A 23,454-nucleotide genomic window follows, 5' to 3' on the forward strand; every position below is an offset into this window, starting at 1 on the left:
AGTAAAAAGGAACATGTTATGCCACAACATTCTTATTTATTTTTCCAAGGATGCAAAAAACAAAGAATGCTTATTTAAGTGGAAGAAAATACCAAAGGAAGCGAAAAGAAGAGATTTTTGGTTTGTTTGTTTCCCACCAATTGTATTACTTTGAACTTCCCATCTCACAATCGCCGACTAAAATGGAGGCGGAGCCCGCGGCTGGGCCCGGGCCTGAGTTTAATTCGAAGGAGGAAGCTTTCGCATTCTACCAAGCCCACGCGAAATCTGTGGGTTTCTCCGCCATAATCAAAGCCAGCCGCCGATCCCGGATCTCCGGCAACTTCATCGACGCCAAATTCGCCTGCACTCGCTACGGCGCCCCACCAAGCCACAAGCCCAAACGGGCCCCTGCCCGGGCCAAAACCGATTGCAAGGCCTCCATGCACGTGAAACGAACACCCCACGGTACATGGATCATCTCTTCTTTCATCAAACACCATAACCACCAAATTTCCCCCATTCACAGTAACCCTAAACCCAATAATAATGTTAACAACAACGCAAGTCCTTCAAGGAAACTCAAGGTTAAAAAAACACTGCAACACTTACCTTTCGCCCAAGGTGACCTTCAATTTTTGCTCAACGCTTTCATGTCTATGCAGAATGAAAACCCTAATTTCTTTTTCGCGGTCGATTTTAACGAGGAACAGCGGTTGAGGAGTGTTTTCTGGGTGGACGCTAAGGCTAGGCTTGATTACAGACACTTTAGCGATGTGGTGCTTTTGGACACCACTCACGTTAAAAACGAGTGTAGATTGCCCTTTGTTCCGTTTGTTGGTGTGAATCACCATCTTCAGTTTTTGTTGCTGGGATTGGCGTTTGTGTCTGATGGGTCTGAATCCACGTATGTGTGGCTGATGAGGAATTGGTTGAGGGCAATGGGAGGACGTGCTCCAAAGGTGATGCTCACTGACTGTGATGAAGTGCTGAAGAGAGCGGTTGCTCAAGTGGTTCCTGAGTCTTGTCATTGCTTTTGTCTGTGGCATGTGTTGAGTAAGGTTCCGGAGAAGCTCGGTCGCCGGATTCATGGGCACGGTGGTGAGTTTATGAGTGGGTTTAGTAATTGTGTTTTGAGGTCTAGGACAAAGGAGCAGTTTGAGAAGAGGTGGGGGAGATGGTTGAGAGGTTTGACATGGGTGATGAGAGTTGGTTGTGTGAGATTTTTGAGGATCGGAAACGGTGGGTACCTGCGTTTATGAATGGCAGGATTTTAGCAGGAATGTCGACTGTGCAGAGATCAGAAGCCATGAACTGTATGTTTGATAAATATGTGCAGAGGAAAACTACTCTGAAAGAGTTTCTGGAGCAGTACAGAGTGGTGTTGAGGGATAAGTGTGAGGAGGAAGCCAAGGCGGATTTTGAAACTCTGTGTAGAATGCCAGTGTTGAAATCTCCATCCCCTTTTGGGAAACAAATGGTGGAGTTGTACACCAATGCGGTGTTTAAAAAGTTCCAGGGTGAGGTTTTGGGAGCTGTTGCTTGTCATCCAAGGAAAGAGAGCGAAGATGGGGCAATGAAAATGTTTAAGGTTCGGGATTTCGAGGACAATCAAGATTTTGTTGTGACGTGGAATGAATCGACTTCAGAAGCATCATGCTCTTGCTATTCAATTGAGTTCAATGGCTATCTTTGTAGGCATGTAATGATTGTGCTACAGATTTCTGGTGTACATAGCATCCCTCCTCGGTATATATTAAAACGCTGGACAAAAGATGCCAAGAAAAGAGATCTGTCTGTGGCAGATGTCGTTGTCTCTGACTCTAGGGCTGAGCGCTATAGTAATTTATGTCAACGAGCTTTTGGATTGGGTGATGAAGGATCTTTATCCTACGAGACTTACATTGCTGCTGTAAAGGCGTTGGAAGAAGCTCTGAGAAAGTGTGAGAACCTGAATGGTTCAATTCAGAGAGTCAGAGAACCGAACCTTCCATGTTTTGGTTCTCAAGAGGTAAGTCTAAGTAATACTGCTGATCATTACTAACAAAAAGAATGGTACTCTAAGAAAAAGAAAGGTTATTTTGTCATGTCAGACATAATGCTAATGTTACAGACTCCGTTTCCATAATCAGATAGCCTTTGTGTGCCCCTCTTATGTAGTGATGCTTAATAGGTAAGCCCTGAACCAGATACCATTGCTATGGGAGTCGATTCTAGCTGGCAGCAAGTGGTTGGTGCTTCTTGTTTGAAGTACATGTCAGATTCATTACTGATTGTGATATTTCATCATAGAAAAATATCTTATGGTCTGTATTTGTTATAGGAAAACCCCAATGCACAAGCAGCTGGTCTTCCTTGTTCACATAAATCACAGCATAGCATTCAAAAGATGGTATGACATTTTCCCATTTCTACTTCTTACATTGTGCCAAACAAAAGAGTGCGTGTGGATCCTGAAATTTCAGCCAATTTAACAAACTCTGTTACAGGAGCGGCTAAACTCCAGGGCTCAGAATCTGGATGGCTATTTTGCTACTCAGCGGATTGATTTTGGAATGGTAGTTGGTCTCTAAATTTAGAAATTTGAAATTCAATATGATGTAGCAGTTACCCAGTTGTAATCTGCTTCCTGTTACTTCAAAGAATAATTTGCTCTCCTTAATTTGTTGAAGTGCCATCAATTGAATTCGGTATCTGCTATTCGTAATGATTATCACTGCAACCAGCATGGCATCCAAGACCCGGTAATAAATAATGTCTACTCTTTGGTTTTTTCTAATATTTTCAGTAGTTTGGGATTTTAGATTTATAACATCTAGTTTTGGGTTGAATCTTGATTTAGGGACAGTTGAACTCAATTGCATCCATCCATGATCCCTGTTACATGGCCCCACAAAGGGTGCATGCGATGGTATGAACTCTACTATACTTTTACTGTTGAGTAAATAGTAATTTTTAAAAGGTAAGGAATTCGTTATTTTAGTCCTTGAAAGACTGAAAATGCTCATGAGGTCCTTGAAATATCAATGTGTTTGTCATTTGAGTTTGTCTGTTAAATTAACACCAATGAAGTGGATGTGTGGCATGTTAAGTTCCATATTTTATGCACATATTGAACAAAGCAGCTTCCAACTTCTGCCTGTACTCCTTTACCCATTTCACACATTCTTTTCGGTTTGCTTCTTCCCTCTGCTCAATGAAACACGAAGCTTTGTAATGGAGAATTTCAAATTTCAATACAAAGGAATCAGTGAATTAAGTAAAAAAACATTGTGCGAAACTAAAAGTTAAGAAAATGGATTAGAGAGGACCTTCTAAGTACTCAGCTAGTGTGGACAAAGTTTCACATTTCTTGGTGAATCTCATGAATGATCTGCTACATTTTGTAATTTCACATGATGTTGTTTCAAAGCCACATGTGAATTCAACTTTGCGCATTATGTATCACATGTATTCCCGTTAGTGTTAACTGACATAAGGTGAAGTAGTGATGAAACTGACTGATAGATTTAACTTTCTGGGATATCATGAGCAATTTCAGTTTTTTCAAGAACTAAAATGAGTGGCTGGCTCCTAATATTTTATGGACTAAATGACTATCTAGTCATCTATTACTCCCTATAGTTTGTGTTTTTGCATCCATGATTAGTATGGAATGAACTATAAGAACCGCTAACCAAGCAAGATTTATCACTCTTGGTGGGATCGGTTTTATGGTTAACTAACATTATTGGACTCTATCAAAAATGGAAAGAAAAGGAGAGAAGTTATAATTGAAAGATTTCGATATTAAAATTTTCAACACATTTATGATTCCTGAAGTTAATCCTGAAATTATGACATGACCTGTCATGGTACTGCTTTTGTATGTCTCTTCATAGAAAGAGGAAAATACAAAAATGTCTTACATTTTCTTGGCTGATTTATCTCAGAAATACCTTGATCTTTTTCCAAAGTTGACCAAATTTAAATTATAATATTTTCTGTATTTAGTTTGATGGCTGTAGGGCATTACAAGGAACAGTTACATTTTAGACAACACATAACCCAAAGTTTTTTTATGTTTAAGATAGTTTTACCAAATGTGGCAGCAGAGTTGCACTCGTGATATATATATATATACACACACACACACACATATTCTCAGCCCTTCTCTCATTCCTTAAATTTCACTTTCTTGTAGGGTCAACCCGATGAAGGGTCATCCTCACAACTGCATGGGATGGAGGTAAAGGTAAAACAACTAAATTCAAGGCACCAGTCTCAGTAAGTTAGGTTTTAGGCTGACATTGTGTTTCATACTTGTATATCAGCATGTAAATGTTTCGGTTAACGTTATGTATATATTAGAAAGTCATAAGTCTTTTTGATGAGCCTTGATTAATTCCTGCCCTTTTAGCAGAGACGTAGGACTTTGTTTCTTAACTAGTGGAAATAAATCATGATGCAGTACTATAGCATATCATTCTGGCACTGTCCCTTCTATATATTGAAGCAGCTGGTTTCATTTAGTAACAATTTCTTAAATTCACCTGATCAAAAGCAGGCTAATAGTATCTTATCTTATAAGTGTTACCAACTCATGCCTCAGCTTATGCATAATTAAGTAAAGTTACTGATTTCCTCTTTATTCAATCTCTTCTTATTCTTCAGAGAAGGTGAATAGGAATTTGTAAATTTATCAAGTTTTGATGTGTTATTTATTTGCATACAACTTTACGTTAAGGTTGGAATAAACCAATTTTTATCTACTCGCTTGATACCAATGTATTTTTTTCTCGACAAGTGATTTTGACATTCTAAGACGGTGACAGTGCTCAACATAAATGTCGAGAGTTTTGATGAATTCTCTTTCGTCCCTGAAAATGATTCTCTCGAGCTAGAGTTGTAGAAAAGCATAATGGAATTTCTGTAAAACCAACAATGAACCACGTTATCGTAGTTTATCTACCAAAAATACCACGTCAAACAGTTTGATGATTTTCTTTTTACCATCTCAACGTGTGACAGAAGTTGCAAACTCGAAATATATTATGAAAAACTACAGAAATAAGTAGATTTAAAAATTATGGACACAACTAAAATATTTTAAAATCGTATAGATTTTAAAATATTTTAAACTAAAATCGTATAGATTTTGGACACAACTTTAAACTATTGTCACGACATACACACTTTCTTAATTAATTTTAAATTTGTCTATTCCGATAATTTTACTAAATATTTGCACCAAAAAATTTTTGCCAATTACATGCAGTCAAAACTAATTTTATCTCAAGATTATTTTATTATTATTAAAAAAAAACAACTGTTCATTATTTTGTTTGAAAAAAGTTAGTTAACTATTTGGGACCTTAGTCCAAGCAAATCCTCACCGCCCCTTGTTGAGGAAAAAAAAAAAACAATCAAACAATCGAAATCAAATGTCACTTTTAAGGTTACTGGGAGCCAACAATCCTCCTCTCTTTCATCTGTTCACTCGTTCTGCACTCTCTTCTTCTTCTTCTTCTTCGCTCACAATCAAGGCTTCGTTTTCATCATCAACAACAACAGACATGGTGAAAGCAATCAGGGTTCACGAACAGGGAGGCCCTCAGGTAAATATTACGCATAAATTTTCGTTTTTTCTGAATTCGGTGATGTTAATTGAATTGATGAGTGACATCGCGTCGTCGCAGGTTCTGAAGTGGGAGGACGTGGAAATCGGAGAGCCCAAAGAAGGGGAGGTTCGCGTCAGGAACAAAGCCGTTGGAGTCAATTTTATTGATGTCTACTTTCGTAAAGGAGTTTACAAACCCCCCTCTTTTCCCTTCACTCCAGGTTCTTTCCCTGTCTTCATTCTCAATAAACAACAACTACAATTTATTTATTTATTTTCTTGTGTGATGTGAGTTTAGTATGTAGATGTATGTGTGTGTATATAACTAGTTGCATTGTGGGTGTCAATGTTATCCTCTTCTCATTATTTTACTGTTTTACTTTTTCTTTCTTTAATGTGTTTGTTTTGGAAATCACCCATTAATTAGAGATAAGGTGAGTTTATATAACTGGGTACAAAAATCTTAGAAACCAGTTGTGTAAGATTGAGTTAAGTGATTACCAATCTTGTAAAACTGAGTTAAAGTTAAAGTTCACTTATTAATAGTGATTACAATTGTTGAGAATGGAGAGACACAAATTCCCAAGTTATCATGTATTGAATTCATTGCCCCTTTTTACGTGGTAGGTATGGAAGCTGTTGGGGTTGTGACAGCTGTGGGTGCTGGACTCACTGGTAGGCAGGTTGGAGATCTTGTGGCTTATGCAGGTCAACCAATGGGCTCATATGCTGAAGAGCAGATACTTCCTGCAAATAAAGTAGTCCCTGTCCCTTCATCGATTGACCCACCTATTGCAGCATCCATCATGCTGAAGGGCATGACAACACACTTTTTGGTTCGGCGCTGTTTTAAGGTCATTTTCTATGATGTTATAGTCCTTGTAGCTGAAGCTATTTTACTTTTATCTCTTAGTTTTCTTATCGTACTAATCTAAATTCATTAGTATATTTAGCAGATGAGTTTAGGACTCAGAATATTAGTCAGTTGTAGTTATTGAGAATCTCTACTAATTAGCTTTTCAATTTAGTTCTTTGTTAGTTCATATACCTGGTCCCCGTTTTGATGAGCTTGGTTGGGCTTACTTGTTGCTTTATGGCCTACTCCTTCTGTATCTGCTGTTTCCAACTGTGGACTATAGTATATTAACTGATGAATTCACGCTTTGTCTTGAAATAAATACATTTTCTCTTAATTTGCCCCTAGCATGATCATTAACAGAGTTTATGTACATATCACTTTACAGGTTGAACCTGGTCATACAATTCTTGTCCATGCAGCAGCTGGTGGAGTTGGATCCTTATTGTGCCAGTGGGCAAATGCTCTTGGTGCAACTGTTATAGGAACTGTGTCAAATAAAGAGAAGGCAGCGCAAGCCAAGGAAGATGGGTGTCATCATGTTATAATCTATAAAGAAGAGGATTTTGTTGCTCGCGTCAATGAGATTACGTCAGGCAATGGAGTCGAAGTAGTCTATGATTCTGTAGGAAAGGATACCTTTGAGGTAGTACCTATTCTATTCTATGCTACACCCAAATTAAATTTCAAAATTAGAGACTTGATAATTGAGTGGAAAACTAGAATGATTAGGATTAGATTGCATGTTAGTCCTTGTAATATATGTCCTTCTTGGTTTTAATCCCTGCATAAAATTACTATTGGTTTCAATCACTTTGGCTTTTGGTCTTTGTTTGATATTAATTCCTATAATATCTAGCTGAATTAGTCCGAAGTATATGCTGCGTTATATTGATTTAGTCCCTAAATTAATACTTCACTTTTTTCTATTTTACAAGCATTAATTCAACGTGTATCAAATATTACAGGGAGTACAACCAAATAACGAGGACCAAAAGCAAAATCACTGATTTTTCAGGATAATAGGGTGTATACCACGAGCACTAAAAAGTTATTAAGCTAAATTATTGCATGGATGTATCCATTAGAATTTGCTTATTTTCTAATCCTTTACAGGTTCCTTCTATGATAATAATTTGGTTTGTAGGTATGTGATTAGATTTATAATTTATAATTCAGACGATCCTATGTTAATAACCAATTAGAACTAAACACCAACTAAGTCCTAGATATGATGATTACCATTCCCCACCTACATCTGAATTCATACATCTTAATGAATTTCTCTACATTAAACCTTTTTCTAATTTAGAATTCATAATGTTATGTTGCATTCTATTAGTGTTTGGTTTCTCATTAACAAGGAGTCATTAACAAGGCATGCATATATATGCTGAGGTGTGTGATGATTTGTGCAGGGATCTTTGGCATGCTTGAAGCTTAGGGGCTACATGGTAAGTTTTGGACAGTCATCAGGTTCACCTGATCCAGTTCCATTATCATCTCTGGCTGCAAAATCCCTGTTCTTGACAAGGCCCAGCCTAATGCAATATGTTGTCACTCGGGATGAGTTATTGGAGGCTGCAGGAGAGTTGTTTGCTAATGTTGCTTCTGGTGTCTTGAAGGTTCGTGTTAATCATACGTATCCATTGTCTGAGGCTGCAAAAGCACACGAAGACTTGGAGAATCGGAAGACTTCAGGATCTATTGTGTTGATACCATGACACTCTCGTGTTCTGTGTAGAGGTGTTATACACCAAATCCTTGTGTGATTCATCTTGAAAAGAACTATAGACTATGAATTCTATGCTAGTGTGTGTTATTCACCACAGGTCGGTGTACTTAAATAATAGTGATTTCTTTGATAACTTTATTTTGGCTATAGAGTACTCTTCTCGTGTTATCTTGCTTTGAACATAGAGATTTGCTAGTTTTGCCTCCCCTTTTATAATCCAACTGCAATGAAGAAAATAACAAAGCTAAATGTAAGTGTTTGGTTAGATTATGACTTTGGTGCTTTTTAATTAGTTATCTATGATTTTGTTCTTTTTTTTCTAATGATTTTAGTTATTGTTATTTAAAATATCCATAATTTTAATCTGATTTTTTATTGACATACGTTGTTTATTTTTAATTAATTAAATTGTTTATAAAATATATTTTAAATGGATATATCAAGGTAAAGTTCGATTGGATCAAAATAAACTGTGAGCTAATGGTTTAATCAAAATTGCGGATTTTTAAACTAGGAAGACTAAAAACATAGAAGAAGAAAAAAAAATAGAAATTTCAAAATTATGATTTGATCTTTTACTTTTTAACAAAATGAATGTGAGAACAATTCAATCAACAAATAAAAGGGTGAAACTTTTACTTTTTAACAAAAAGAAAAATGATGTTTTCAATGTTGAAATAGGTCACCTGAAAACATTCTAATATTTAAAATAGTCACGTAACTTTTGTTTAAAAGACTTAAACTAAAAAAATTGCAGAAACTTCAACCAAAGTTTATTCTTTTTACATAAAGGAAAAAGATTATTTTAATGAATAATAATCAAATATATGTCGCTTCCAGACAATTTTATTTTGATATATTTATCCTTTTTGTACTCTTCAGCCGGCCACCATAACAAATGGACCACAACAACCTCAAAAAGCAAAAAGCTGAACAAAAACAAATCATAAAAATTTCAGAAAAAGATTAAAACTTAGGATTCAATTATTGTTTGACTATAGAACCAATGATTGTGGAATCTGTATCATTCATTTGGGTACCAAATTTTCTAAAACATGAAGTTGTTTTTCTTATGGTAATAATTATCATTTTCTTTATTATATATATCCTTTTCCCTTTGAACTTAATGGTAGTATACACTAACACAATACAGTGCAGTTCCTCTGTTAATCTTCTTTAGCTTTAAGCAGATTTACAACAAACCAGAGCTTCAAAATCATCGGCAACTTCAAACATGGTGAAAGCTATCAGAGTTCACCAACTCGGTGACCCTCAGGTCTCTTTCTTCATTTCTCTTTCACTCTCACTTCTATTGTAATTCAACACTGAATTGTGGAATTCAACACCTCAGGTTCTGAAGTGGGAAGATGTGGAAATCGGAGACCCAAAAGAAGGCGAGGTTCGTCTGAGGAACAAAGCTGTTGGGATTAATTTCATTGATATCTATTTTCGCACAGGAGTTTACAAAGTTCCTTCTTTACCCTACACTCCAGGTTTCTCTGCATTACCATTACCAAACTTTTATTAATATTGTAATTGTATTGTACTGTCAGTTGTGTCATTTGGTTCTCTTAGTTATTCATCACAAATGTGTGGATTTAATTCCCAGATTTCCATTGAGCTAATTGGTCTACTATATGTTGCAATTGTGTAATTTTAATCTCTTCAATTGAGATACTTGAATGACCCAATTAGTAGAATTAGAACTTGTAGACTGATCACACACTTGCAATGATGTTTGTCCAACACACGTACGATCCTCATATCGGTAAACTGTCCAGTTTGAAAGACAATTTTTTGTTTTAACATGATTTTGACATATAGCTCGAACATAATATTAATCATTACGAATTCAATAATTTTCTAAAAAATCTATAAACTTGTAAACTTATTATACTATTATGATTATAAAAGTAAGGAACAAATCTTATATAATCACTATTTTCATTTATTGGATATTAGAAAGATAAATTAGATTCATTTTTGTATTAGTATTTGTTAGTTGACAGTTTGAAATTAATTTGTATATATGCACGCCGTGTCCCATGTCCTATATTTTTTCAATTTAGTCATATCTCCGTGTCCATATCCAGGCTTCATATTGCAACACTTGAAGACCCAATTGGTATAATGAAAACCTGAATGACTAAAAGGGTAATTAAGCCTGGAAAAGAAAAATAGAATATGAAGCTTTACTTTTTGTGATAAATTGGTATGGTAGGTGTGGAGGGTGTTGGGGTGGTCACTGCTGTGGGTGTTGGAGTCTCTGACATACAAGTTGGAGAAACTGTAGCTTATTCGTGTCAACCACTGGGCTCATATGCTGAAGAGCACATTCTTCTTGCAAAAGATCTAGTTCCCCTCCCTCCCTCAATTGACCCAATTGTTGGGGCATCCATCATGTCCAAGGGCTTGACAACTCGTTATTTGCTTCAACAATGTTTCAAGGTGTGTGTATTTCTATGCTTGCTGAAGGATCTTTTACTGTTTTTACCAACATTCATTACTGTATTTTCTTAGAAAAAGGAATTCTATTCAATGATGTCAAAGCTCAAGAAATGTTCAAAATGAAATTTCACCTTAAGGAGGAGAATAAAGTTATCAAGTCAAATACAGGATTTAATGAGCTAAGATATTCCTCACTTAGGGTGAATCTGTGATTGCCTCATTCATGCATGTGATGTCCCGGGTTCAGCACCAGAAAACATAGTTGCAGCTGGCAAATATTTGACATTTGTTGTTATCATAGCTGACTAGAACATTAACCAAATATGTTTCATCGTATAGTCAATCTATTTCCCATAATCTTGGCTCAACATGATGACATACACAAGATATCTATTGTTTTGCAGGTTGAACCTGGTCACACAATTCTTGTACATGCAGCAGCTGGTGGAGTAGGATCCTTATTGTGCCAATGGGCAAATTCTCTTGGTGCAACCGTTATCGGAACTGTATCCAATGAAATGAAGGCTGCTCAAGCCAAGGAGGATGGATGTCATCATGTAATAATCTATACAAAAGAAGATTTCGTTGCTCGTGTCAACGAAATTACATCAGGCAATGGAGTTGAAGTAGTCTATGATTCTGTGGGAAAAGATACATTTGAGGTATACTTGTCATGTTCTATATTATGCCTAAGTGGAATTTAAAAATCGAGTTGTTGGGTGCACTGAGTGAAAACAATAATAACAATGTTGTGTCTTCCTTGGTGGTATCCATAAGTAGCTTTTTACTTGTATTGTGATTCTTGATCCATAATTAGGGTGTCCAAAAGAATGCACGTAGATTTATGATTCAGTTGATACTATGTTGATCAGTACTTAGGAAACTAAAACATCAACAAACACCAACCAGATCCTAGATGATGAACACTAAATTTATAGTTGTTTTAAATCTACAAGTGAATTCATACACCCTGTTAAAAGCTCAGAACTAGATAATTTTCTTACTTAGAAATGAAATCGTAGTGCTACATCTTGAGCTTGCGAGACACGGGATGATGTCAAAGTGAATATTCTTGTCTATCAATATTATTAGTCAAAAACAGAAAACTCAGAGGGAAAAGGTTCATAGGCCACTGGGTTTAATTAGTAGAATAGAGCCCTAAAGTTCTCAGATAACTGTCTGTTGATTAAGACAATATATACCATTCTCTGTAGCTTGTTGTAAAGCGAGGTTTGCACTCACATATATATTGTAGAGTGAGACTAGACATTAATAAGTGACCTAATAACGAATGGAACAATAAATTCAAGAAATAACAAACTTTGCTAGGATAAGTTCTAACTCATGACTCTGATACTATGTTAGGAAGTGGATTTTAAGTCTAATTCAACCTTACAAAATTGACTTGTAAGGTGAATTTTGAGGTTTGCACATACATATATTAGTCTTATCTCTAGTCGATATAGATTTTCAGCAAGCTGAACTTTGGTTCCCTGTGTTTCATTAATGTTTGTATGCTATCATTTCACAATTTTAGGAATATTATCAGCACAGCTCTTAACTATGCATACTGTGATTTGTACAGGGATCTTTGGCTTGTTTGAAGCTTCGAGGTTACATGGTAAGTTTTGGGCAGTCATCAGGCACACCTGATCCAGTTCCATTATCTTCCCTGGCTACAAAGTCCTTGTTCCTTACAAGACCCACCTTAAAACATTACAACGTCACTCGGGATGAGCTCTTGGAGGCTGCAGAAGAGTTGTTTGCCAAGGTTGCTTCTGGTGTCTTAAAGGTGCGGACTACTGACACCTATCCCTTGTCTGAGGCAGCAAGAGCACATGAAGACCTGCAGAATCGGAAGACCACAGGATCTGTTGTGTTGCTACCCTAAGCCTTAGCCACGAGTCATTTCGTGAACATTTAGCATTACACTGTCTTAAAACAAAGTCGATATGACTATGAAACAACACTTTTCCATTACATAGCAGTTTTACTTTCATTCATTTTATCACATAACATAATGAACATTGCCAAATCACATGAATTTGCCCTAATTTTTAATTCCAAAAACACAAGGAAACGTTTTCTTGAAATTTATGACAAATTAGAAAACCAAATCTTTAAAAGTCTAACCTGTACATGACCAGTATCAGCCCAACTGCACATATATTGAGATTTTGTGGCATGGAGCGTATACGGTTGATACATCCTTGGTGTGCAACCTTCCGTAACTGTAATTAATCAGAGGTAATTAATCAGAGGTAGTTTGACACCAATACTTTCATTTGAGACTCATATAAATTAATATTTTATTTAAATAATATTTTATTAGAAAAAGTTGGTATCAAATAGTAGTTATTTAGAAATAATAATGTGAAAATAACTTTTTCCTTAACCCTGAGCAACACCTTCATCTTCATCATCACTATCACTATCCTCACCATCCATTCCAGAGTCATCGGTTTCAACTTTAGGTACCGGTTCCGATAGAATTCCAAGAAGGTTTCTCTGCCTGTGGCTCATGCATTTCCATAACACGAGTTTCTCAATCAATAGAAGCAACATGAAAAAAGACAAAGGAAGCTAAGCAAGTGGACCAAAAAACTGTGTTGCTATGCGTTAACTCTTCTCGAAATAATTACCAATTATAATTAGAAAAACAAATTAGGAAAAGCTGTTTTTTTTAACCTCCTTTTCCCTCGTTTGAATGTGACATGTAGGTTTGTTTTCGCAGAATTAATGAAACTCATATGAATGGTGACAGTGTTGTCCTTTACGTCATGTGACATTCATTGCAAACCAAAACAAAAAAATCAGAACTTTTTGTCTTTCACTCTGAACCAATCCAAAAAAATGTGATTAGATGATTAGATGGAGTAAAGCTAAAGAATTGATTCGGATCTTAAATCATAAACTATTATATATATAATGGTGAAGTTACGTACATCTTCGGATCTGAAGTGTATCAAGACAATATAAATGGTTGTCTTTGTTTCCTTGTCTTTGTGGTGTGCGCTTTCTTCCTCACACACCCTTTTCTCTGTTTCAGAATCGTGAAAAATGCTGAAAGTGCCGGAGCACCAGGTGGCGGGTCACATGGCGAAGAACGGCATTCTGGGTCCGCTGGTGGACGATTCTGGAAAGTTCTACAAGCCACTGCAGGACAACGACAGGGGCGCCGCCGAGCTCTCCTTCTACACCACCCTCGCCGTCCCCGCCTCCATCCGCCCCTTCTTCCCGGCATTCCACGGCACCGCCGTCGTCCCCGCCTCCGACGGCTCCGGCCCCCACACCCACCTCCTCCTCCAGGACCTCATCGCGCCCTACACCAAACCCTCCGTCATGGACGTCAAAATCGGCTCCCGAACATGGCACCTCGATCACTCCGAAGACTACATCGCTAAATGTCTCAAAAAAGACAGAACCACCTCCACCGTCCCCCTCGGCTTCCGAATCACCGGCGTCAAGGACTCCCTCTCCTCCTGGGAACCGTCCAGAACCTTCCTACAGACCCTCTCCGCCGAGGGCGTCGCCGTGGTCCTCCGCAAATTCGTCTCCTCCTCCAACTCCGACGATTCCCGTTCCGACCCTGATTGCGACTTTGCGGCGGAGGTTTTGGGCGCCGTCTTGGAGCGGCTGGTGGAGCTGAAGGCGTGGTTTGAGGTTCAGACTCTGTATCATTTCTATTCGTGTTCTGTTCTGGTGGTGTATGAGAAGGAGAAGGGGAACACCAAGCCTTTGGTCAAACTCGTTGACTTTGCTCATGTAGTTTCAGGGAATGGTGTGATTGATCATAACTTCTTGGGTGGCCTCTGTTCCTTCATCAACTTCATCAGGGACATCCTTCAAGCTCTTCCTCACTGAGTCCTGATTTCTTTTTCTCTGTTTTTCTCACACTCTTGTTCAAAAATATTATCAGATAATAATGACTCATTTGACTCCTTCTGTCATCATCACATCAGACAATTTTGCTTGTATTATGTTCCATTCAATTGTTCAGATTTCCAGGTAATGCAATTGTTCAGACTATGAAACAACTCTAGTTCACTGATTGATCCACCATTGAATAAACTTGTTTGATACCTTCTGCCTTTTCAAAATTTGGACCTGAATTCTTGGTATTTGATGTAATATAGATTTCTGAGACCATACTCTCTTGTAAGTGATGAAAGATTTCAAGAATATTGCTTTTAAATTTATGCTTTTTCTGGTTGTTTTTGAATATTGCAAGTGCATGAATCGTCTGATATTTGGCTTGCTCTGATTGTTATGAGCTTGTTGCTTCTGATGTTACACTTTTTTAGCTTTTGAACGATGCAGATATATTATCTCGTTTATTGTTTAGTTTGCATCTTCTTACTGCTACCAAATTCATGTTCTGACCACAAAATTTATAATCCTACTCCTTTTTTTATCTTCTAAATCAGGTTTAGTCTAGTCTGTTTGTAATCATATTTTCTTCAAGTAAGTTGATTCTATTGGAGCTTGCATACTTCAGATTGGTAATTGAAACAATAGTAACTTAATCTCCAAAGACTTGCAATTTGTTTCTTGGCAGAGTGTTATCATCAAAACTTTTTCACACAAAGGACTTGACATCACCACTTTCTGCATCAACTGCATTAAAAACCAGTATAAAATTTCATTCATATCTCTCAATACCATCTTATATATTTGACTTTTCCTTGTTTTAATGGAAGGTCACATGGAGTTAAGTTCTTTTTAGGCTTAATCATGGAAGATAGTGTTTTGATCCTTATTTTGTAACATCTGAGTGGTGTTTTAGGGAATTAGTTGAGAAATTAAAATTATATAAAGGTTTTATGAGTGTGTAGAAATGGTATTTTTTGTAATCTTTTTTTTCTGCAGTGTGCTATTGTATAATATTCAATAAACGAGTATTTCTAATAGAATCTAAATTTTGAAACAGGTAGAATAATATTTAGTTAAACATAAACTATATACTTTATGTAAAGTTTGTTTTTTTAGTGAATAAACTTTAGAAGAATCAGAGATGATGTATTATGCAGATGAGTTTGAAAAATATTTTATTAATGAATGAGTTTTGTGTGTGGAGAAAAAATGTAACAAAAAATTAAATTCTAACAGCATCTTAATTTTAAAATTAAACCAATAACTTCCCAACTCTAAAGAATAGGTCTAAACAATATTTTTAATTTTTAAACACAAGACCTAAAAACAATTTTGTTCAAATTTCAATTACAAAGAACTATTTAGGTATATACACTTATACACTTAATAAGAGGTTCAAATAAATTCTTAGAAAATTTTCTTCAAGTATAAAAACAAATTTAAAATTAAAATATTTACAATGTTTAAAGTATTACCATGATTAAATTCACATCTTTTATACAAAACATTGTACTCAAATTTATGAAAAAAATTTCCATAAACTTTAATAATTTAATGCTGGAAGAAAAAGTATTAACTACAAAATTTTAAAATTTATAAATATTAAATTTATCCAGTAAAAACCATCTTTATTTTCAATTTCTGTTATTTAGTATTTTTAATACAAACCACTCATTTATTTTTACTTTAGAAAAAATACAATTTTAATGGACTTACTTAGTAATTTGATTATATATTTAAATGCTTGATTTGTTTTTGTCCTTATATATATTTTTCAATTTAATTAAGTTCTTGTTATTTTAACAAGATTTATAATAGCAAATAAATCTTTATTTGTCAAAACAAATCCATGATAGCATCAATGCATGTGGCATCAATCAAAATTATTATTCTTATTTACTTCTTTTCCTTCACGTTTAATAAGAAAATGCAAAGTCCGGAATCTTTTAACTATTATTTCACCAAGGGAAAAAGAGAAAAGGAAGAATTTATAGAAAAAAAAAAATGCTAGTCGCAAAAACAAAAAGGCATTGGAATTTGATTCCAACACAAAATGGTTCATTACTTAATCCACTCCCCTTAGATACTGTCCTCTAACCAATTGTTGCATGAGAGAAGGAAATATATGAAAGCACAAAAATTTGAACACTTTACAAAATTTAATAATTTTTATTGGCACATATTCTTTATTTTACTTCTCTAAAAGACTAAGTGATTGCTAGATTAGAAGGAAACAAAAAGATAACATCTTCATAGAAAGAAAAAAAAAAAAATCCCTTTTACTTTCTGTTCTCAGTGTACACGGACTCGCAGTATGCACATGCACGTATTATGTAGATAAAAGGGTCGTTGAACAATTTGCACAAGGTTGACCATACACATTTTAAAAATTGCTATATTTAGAAAAACTATCGAGAAAAATAATGTATTATTTGTTCTAGAAAAAACAAAACATCACAGTTTTAGAAAATATATGTAATATACTAATTTAATATAATATTCTAAACAAATACTTCGGAAAGAACTTTTTGTCAAGACTTATTTGTCATCAAATTTTGCAGCTCTTATTTCTGTACAAAATACAGGAATCTGTACGGAATAAATAATAATAATAGCTAGACAATACATTTTAAAAGAATTAGAAAAACAAGTGTCCATGAAAACAGTGACAAGTTTCCCTTTTTTCAACCCAATCCATGTAAGCTTACTACAATACTCAACTTTTACACATGAATGTTAATTTAACATTTCCCGTAACAATATCATTTCTATGGAAGTCTAGAACTCAATAATCTCATTAAAGTCAATTGGTTGCTTCATCACACATCAATAATCTTACAGGAAACAACCTTGGTAAAATGATGCCAAAACTCAAATGTGTCTATCTTTACTGGACAAGAATAATTTTAAGATTGTTAGCTGTCATGGAGTTCATGTTACAATCTACACTATTTCAGAAATATAACGCAACAATACAACTAACTAACAATAAAGGGGCAAAATTCCAGATATTGGGAGTCAAGAACATTACTCAATATGATTTGCGTTCCTTCAATTGAAAGGTGGTGGCATAGCAGGATTACTGAGGAGGTGGTGGCGGCGGCATGGACTGAGGGTATGGCATAGGCCGTCCACCCTGATGCTGGGGTGGTGGTGGTGGACGCCAGACAGGTGGTGGCTGACCTCCCATTACTGCTGGTGGTGGAAGAGGCCTGGGAGGAGCTTGTGGAGGTGGTGGCATCTGCTGCATACCAGGGTGTGGTGGTCTGAACTGCTGAACTTGAGGTGGAGGTGGCATTGCAGGAGGTAACATTGGTTGGCCGGGCTGTTGCTGGTGCCAGGTTGGTTGTCCAGGTACTTGCATAGGCTGGAATGCAGCAGCTTGAGGCGGAGGTGGACGAAGGGCGGGAATTGAACCAGGAGCGACCCCATTAGCAAAGGGACGGGGAGGCACTGGAGCAACCCCATTAGCCTGAGGAACACTGGGAAGTGTTGGAGGTCCACTGGCAAATAAAGTATGGGGCCTGCTCTTCTGTGCAGTTGGATTACTTGCAGCCAAAACTCTTTCTGCACCACAGAAGAAATATATTAGCAGATAGTCAGATAGTACAAAAAGGAACAATAGGCATGAATTAATCCAGAAAAAGGATAGAAGTAGCAGCAGGAAAGGGCCTTACCTGCCGGGGTACCGTGCCTTTCACCCTTAGTGTCTTTCTTATAAGCATATGACACTGTAATTTGACGATTGCAAAGATATTGTCCATTCATCGCCTATGAAATATAGAAATATTCAATATCAGTGGGTTGGAAATGCTTACATTAATTTCTATATTCTATTGTTATGTGTGTTTTGGATACCCAGACAACTAATTGAAATTGAACGATTTTAATACCTTTTTATACTGTTAACAATAAAGAAACTCAGAAGACATATGATAAGTTCCGTGTGTTTAGACCATAACAGAGCTACTCAATTTATTGAGAAAACATAATTACGGAATATTCAACTACTCTATTTTAGGCTAATAACGTGAACATAGAATCAATCTAAGTGATCCACATATCAGCAGCTACTATATCTATAGGATTATAGCATATATCTACAAGATTCTAACACTCGACTCGAGCTGAAGCACAAAAGGACATGTACCGAGCTTATTTCATATGTAGTTAATCCGAGGACCCTTACTGAATTTCTTTGTCAAAGAAATAATCAACTTCAATATGCTTGTTATAAATGTCATCAACACAAGACCCCTTAAAACATTATACGGACATGACTTTCTCTCACTTGGATATGCCTCGTTTTTTCAAATCATATTTTTAAAACTCCCCCCTGGAACATATGTATCGTAAAAGTCAAGCTTGGTTGTTACAAATGTTATCAACACAAGATCCCTTGAAAGACTTAATGAACATGTCAGCCAGTTGATTGTTGGAGCTGACAAACTAAATAACGACAGTTTCACACATCAATTTGGTGTAGGCGTGTGAAGATGACATGGTGGCAGTTGACCATAAGTCAAGCACAAAATGTTTGCCAGAAAAGGACAGCTCAAATCATGGGGTCACGTTAGAGATCAGAGGACAGCAACTTCTGTCTGAAGAGCAACTTTCCAACGTCAGCTGGATAGCAAAAACTGCTTGAAAGTGCAGCAGCTGCTGATAAGCAAAACTCGTACGAGGGAACAGCGGCCACCAAAGAGCAAACATGCGTAGAGGACACAATGACTACCAGAGAGCAAAACATATTATCAAAGAGCACAATGGGCTACCAGAGAGCAAAATTGCTCAAAGGGTACAGCAGGTGCTGAATAGCAAAAAGGCTCGAAGGGCATAGTGGTTGCTGGAAAGGAAAAATGCTTGGAGGGCACAAAGGGCAAGATAACTTTTGGAGAGTGTGGAAGCTGAAGAGCAAATGGTGTCTAGAAGGCAGGGTGACTATCAGAGAGCAAACACTGCCGGAGGGTGCGGTAGAAAACAAAGTCCAAAAATGTTAGGAGGATGTGGCAGCTGTAGAGTAGGCCTTTGTAAAGCAATGCCAATTGTGATGATCATCAGCCAGAAAAAGCTTGCCAGAAAGTTGTCATGAATGAACACTAAAATGCGGCAAAAAAAAATCCAGAACAACTATGAGAAGTGGGCCCACATGGAAAGCATGGATTACAGTTCCCTTCTCATTAGGTTTTGATACCATGTTAAGAAGAGAGAAATTGTGAAGGCATACAATAAATTTTATTAGTTTTCACACAAATATTCAGTTACCTTGGTTTTAGGCTTATAACAAATATAGAATCAATCTAATTGATCCTAATATCAATAGCTATTATATAGGATTCTAACATATCCACAAGATTCTAATGTATACATGTGTTAATATAAAATGAAAAGAGGTTAGATGTACTTTATCTCCCTAATTTATAACTTTGGTTGAATTTTTCATCGTAATGTATTAAATTATGTTGGTATTTGATTTTACATTATGAGAACTTCCACCCCTTCCATCTAATTTAACCTTAAAAGTTACCACGCTTCCTACTAGCTTCAACTTTTAGAAGGGGCATTACAGCATCTGAATATCAATACTTCCGGTCATGGTTGGCTAAAAACAGAAGGACTTATCAGCTCCACATAGTGAGATACAAAGAAGGGTTCATGCTTTTGGTGAAGGCAATCCTGTTCAAGACAAATCAGAAGAACTCCCAAATCTATATTCCAGGAAGAACTACCACATCCCAAAATTGAAGAACTTAGGTTTGTGTAGCATTCTGTTACTTAGTGTTTTGCCCTACGCTAGAACAAAATGTAAAAAAGAATATATTATGCAATACAAATGTCAAAATAAAATTCTCGAACTTCTAGTTTCTTTAAATTCATCCTACCGTTGGGATTGTCCCTTGTTTCAGTCCCAACATGCAGAAACAAAATGGTCTGTAATGTCATTCCCTCTTCTGCAGTAGGAAACTATTCCATTTTTTTATTTTGATCAGTTTGAATTAGAGAAAACAGGATATATTAGAAAGCTACTATTGATGCAAACAAACCATTAAGCAATAATACGGAAGTTAGATATAAGTTATATCATACAATATAACTATAAGAACCTTGAATTTTGATGGATTCAGTATGTGCATTGCCACGTTTTTGTTTCTATTTGTTTAGGGTATGAAAAGTAAAAACAACTGTAAATATTTCATTTTAGGTATTTGTGGTTTCCTACACTACCTCCCATGATATAAAAGAGACAAATCTCTCTAGGTAGACAGTCAAGCACTAGAGAAGGAACCCCTTACAACATTTTTTTTCTATATGCATAATACAAATCCAAGACCACATACTCCTGGAATTTTAGTACCTTCCAATTAGAGAAACACAAGTTGGTCAATGAGTCTAAGATTTGATAATTATTGGCAACCCCTCATCCCTACTATTGTGTTATATATTTTGACTAGTTTGAACTAATGATCCACATGTGCTGAGTAAGCACAAAAAAAATGAAAGGTTGGCCTTGCTATATTCATAGAATTGATTAAAATAGACTGAAACATACCTCAATGGCAGAATCAGAAGCCTCAAATGAATCATAGCTGATGAAGCCAAAACCACGGGAATTTCCTGTCTCGGGATCTCTCATGATCTGCAGCAAAAATAAGTGTTGCATATCAGATCATATACAAATATGTATGTTCCCCAGGATTCTGACTATCATGTGGGTATTTTTAAAGAGCAAAAAGACTATAAACAGGTGGGTATTTTTAAATGCCACTGGCTTGATACTAGACATTTTTAAACAAAAACAAAATGGAAAATGCCAACAATGAGAAATAAGAAAACAGCAGTGCGTGAAAATTAGTAGCATAGCAACTCCTACTAGCTGGACATTATGGAATTAGATAAAAATAAAGATATTCAAAGAGCAAACCTTTGGATTAGTAACAATAACTCCAAATGCACTGAAAGTATCGTACAAGAGCTTCTCATCTACATCCTGCAGCAACATTAGGAGCACTCAAGTTTAGTCCTGAACTCAATGCATAAGGCATGAGTCTGTTTAACATGTGCATAATTAGGTGACTTACAGGATCAAGATTGCCAATGAAAAGGTTTGCACCAACATCCAAGCTCTTTTTATCTTGGGATGCCTGGAACCAAAACAATTGCAAATCAATCAATCAAGTAACATGGAAACTAAATATTTCTTTAATCAGGTGACATGACCCCACCTGAACAGTGTAAAACAAACTTTGTACAAACAAAATACAGCTAAGAAAGATTAATAAGTACTTAAAAAATAAGAGAAGTTCAACTATAAGAATGATATCCAGGAATGCATACAATAAGGGTTGGGAAAATAGAAGATCGATAACCAAATTTTACTTAAAATAGTACTTAGCACATGTCATTCTCCCATTCCTTAGGTGGAACAACTATACACAGTAAAAGAAAAAAGACAGGAAGAGAGTGCATTTCCAAGCTATAAGCCAAGAGTCGTGAGAAACGAGAATTAGCATCCCTCCAGGAGAGTTGGTCAAGGAAACTAATAGCGATCGTGAATCAATTAAGGATGGCTTCGTTCCATTAGTTATCTTAATTAATAATTTCGATCATACAAGCCATACATATTAAAATGCAAAAAAATAAAAAAAAATACAACTTCCATTCAAAAGAAAACTAAACACAAGAAAACAAACAGGAGAGTTGGTATAAGTATTCCTATACTAACATTCCCGTGCTTAAACACCACACACAAACAAATGGGAACCAAAGCGACAGTACGAGCTTCTCAAGCAAATACCTTATTCACACGGATCGGTTTCCCATAAAGCTTGATCATGTTAAGAACTTTGATGGCCTGCAATAGAAGAAAAGGGGTGGCCAACAGCCCAAAATTAGCAAAATGAGGTTACTCGGGTTTGGAGAAGCGAATTCCAAATGATACAATACTTACATAGTCAGCATCTTCTTCACTCCGGAATTCAACAAACCCATAACCCTGGTGTTGGTTGGTCACTCTGTCCTTCGGGACATAGACATTAACTTAAACATACGAAAGAAAAGTGAGTATGTTTAAACCTAAAACTAAGAAAACGAACAAATCAGATGGTGACGAAACAAAAACAATAAAACATACCCACTGGACCCGCTTGAACGAACAACTCCCACAATAATTCTTCGCTTATCTGAAGTACAGAGAGAAAAAGTATAAACCCTAGAAGAATGGTAATTGGTTAAGGGAGTGAGGAAAGTGCAGAAAGGGAAGGTTAGTTACCTGAGGGTCGAGATTGCCGACATAAGCAGTGGCATCTTGATTCCTCTCAGCGGCATGTTGGCCGAGCAAATTGGCTCCCACACCAGGTGCAATTCGAGTCGTCATGGAATCGAACAACCCTTACTTCTCTCTGGATGGATAACAGCTACGATAAGATGAATGAATAGGAAGAGTTCAAGTCAAGTAAATGAATGTCAATTTGTCAAACAGGTTAGATGCAAACAGTTGCAGTTACTGATACAGTCACAGTAAACAAACAAACCTGAGAGAGATGAAAGTAAAGAGGAGAAGAGAGAAAACCCAACTGTGAGAAAGCTCAACTCTGTATGAATGACCCGCGAATGTTTGCTAGGCCTGTTAGGGATACCTCAGCAGTTTTCTTTTTTTTTTTTTTTTCTTTCAAATACTATTTATCAGATTATTTTAGTCTGATCTAACTTTAAATTTAACATTTTTATTTAATGTATAGTTAAAGATAATATAATTACTTAAAGTTCAAAAATAAAAGAAACATGCGCGGGAATGTGTATCCATATTTTTCTTATGATAATAAAAATATTATTATAATAATTATTAAAATAAAAATATTAAAAAATCATAACAATAATTCTAAAAAGAAATTTTTATAATTTTACTGTGTATAACCTTTTTTATCGATAGTTATTTGAGTTTGAAAAATAATTAAAAAATCTAAA

At 36.0% G+C, this 23,454-nt stretch overlaps 6 protein-coding genes across 13 annotated transcripts; 5 read left to right on the forward strand and 1 right to left on the reverse strand.

Moving 5' to 3' along the window:
• Positions 1 to 10: 10 nt before the first annotated feature.
• Positions 11 to 4,490, forward strand: LOC114168220 (protein FAR-RED IMPAIRED RESPONSE 1-like). Of its 4 annotated transcripts, XM_028052963.1 has the most exons (8): positions 18 to 566; positions 645 to 1,990; positions 2,153 to 2,209; positions 2,303 to 2,371; positions 2,469 to 2,537; positions 2,652 to 2,723; positions 2,822 to 2,890; positions 4,163 to 4,490. In XM_028052963.1, the coding sequence occupies exons 2-8, from the start codon at positions 1,157 to 1,159 to the stop codon at positions 4,247 to 4,249; spliced, it is 1,257 nt and encodes a 418-aa protein (XP_027908764.1). In that variant the 5' UTR covers positions 18 to 566; positions 645 to 1,156; the 3' UTR covers positions 4,250 to 4,490. The 4 variants fall into 4 exon arrangements, with proteins under 4 accessions (XP_027908765.1, XP_027908766.1, XP_027908764.1 ...); XM_028052964.1 differs by having other exon boundaries at positions 11 to 1,990; positions 2,828 to 2,890; XM_028052962.1 differs by having other exon boundaries at positions 18 to 1,990.
• On the forward strand, positions 183 to 1,141 carry LOC114169363 (protein FAR-RED IMPAIRED RESPONSE 1-like). Its single transcript, XM_028054502.1, has 2 exons — positions 183 to 1,040; positions 1,124 to 1,141. Exons 1-2 carry the CDS (start codon positions 183 to 185, stop codon positions 1,139 to 1,141), a joined length of 876 nt encoding a protein of 291 aa, XP_027910303.1.
• An 850-nt stretch (positions 4,491 to 5,340) lies between the features above and the next one.
• Positions 5,341 to 8,434, forward strand: LOC114168221 (quinone oxidoreductase 1-like). The gene is made up of 5 exons (XM_028052966.1): positions 5,341 to 5,576; positions 5,658 to 5,799; positions 6,206 to 6,432; positions 6,823 to 7,080; positions 7,853 to 8,434. The coding sequence occupies exons 1-5, from the start codon at positions 5,403 to 5,405 to the stop codon at positions 8,156 to 8,158; spliced, it is 1,107 nt and encodes a 368-aa protein (XP_027908767.1). The 5' UTR covers positions 5,341 to 5,402; the 3' UTR covers positions 8,159 to 8,434.
• Positions 8,435 to 9,092: 658 nt separating this feature from the next.
• On the forward strand, positions 9,093 to 12,655 carry LOC114170047 (quinone oxidoreductase-like). Of its 2 annotated transcripts, none has more exons than XM_028055526.1 (6): positions 9,093 to 9,244; positions 9,328 to 9,445; positions 9,521 to 9,662; positions 10,391 to 10,617; positions 11,022 to 11,279; positions 12,203 to 12,655. In XM_028055526.1, exons 2-6 carry the CDS (start codon positions 9,404 to 9,406, stop codon positions 12,506 to 12,508), a joined length of 975 nt encoding a protein of 324 aa, XP_027911327.1. In that variant the 5' UTR covers positions 9,093 to 9,244; positions 9,328 to 9,403; the 3' UTR covers positions 12,509 to 12,655. The 2 variants fall into 2 exon arrangements, with proteins under 2 accessions (XP_027911327.1, XP_027911328.1); XM_028055527.1 differs by having other exon boundaries at positions 9,129 to 9,244; positions 9,360 to 9,445.
• Positions 12,656 to 13,382: 727 nt separating this feature from the next.
• On the forward strand, positions 13,383 to 14,573 carry LOC114170048 (inositol polyphosphate multikinase beta-like). Its single transcript, XM_028055528.1, has 2 exons — positions 13,383 to 13,599; positions 13,667 to 14,573. Exon 2 carries the CDS (start codon positions 13,678 to 13,680, stop codon positions 14,479 to 14,481), a length of 804 nt encoding a protein of 267 aa, XP_027911329.1. The 5' UTR covers positions 13,383 to 13,599; positions 13,667 to 13,677; the 3' UTR covers positions 14,482 to 14,573.
• A 2,686-nt stretch (positions 14,574 to 17,259) lies between these two features.
• Positions 17,260 to 23,127, reverse strand: LOC114170046 (splicing factor 3B subunit 4). 4 transcript variants are annotated; one of them, XM_028055525.1, is made up of 10 exons: positions 23,065 to 23,127; positions 22,760 to 22,889; positions 22,622 to 22,670; positions 22,439 to 22,527; positions 22,286 to 22,342; positions 21,570 to 21,632; positions 21,413 to 21,478; positions 21,041 to 21,127; positions 18,168 to 18,261; positions 17,260 to 18,057 (listed from the first exon to the last, which is right to left on the reverse strand). In XM_028055525.1, exons 2-10 carry the CDS (start codon positions 22,862 to 22,864, stop codon positions 17,570 to 17,572), a joined length of 1,098 nt encoding a protein of 365 aa, XP_027911326.1. In that variant the 5' UTR covers positions 22,865 to 22,889; positions 23,065 to 23,127; the 3' UTR covers positions 17,260 to 17,569. The 4 variants fall into 4 exon arrangements, with proteins under 4 accessions (XP_027911326.1, XP_027911323.1, XP_027911324.1 ...); XM_028055522.1 differs by having other exon boundaries at positions 23,022 to 23,127; XM_028055523.1 differs by having other exon boundaries at positions 22,760 to 22,904; positions 23,022 to 23,127.
• Between the last annotated feature and the right edge of the window lie 327 nt (positions 23,128 to 23,454).

Source organism: Vigna unguiculata, chromosome 11, assembly GCF_004118075.2.
Source record: "Vigna unguiculata cultivar IT97K-499-35 chromosome 11, ASM411807v1, whole genome shotgun sequence".
Taxonomy (NCBI): Eukaryota; Viridiplantae; Streptophyta; class Magnoliopsida; order Fabales; family Fabaceae; genus Vigna; species Vigna unguiculata.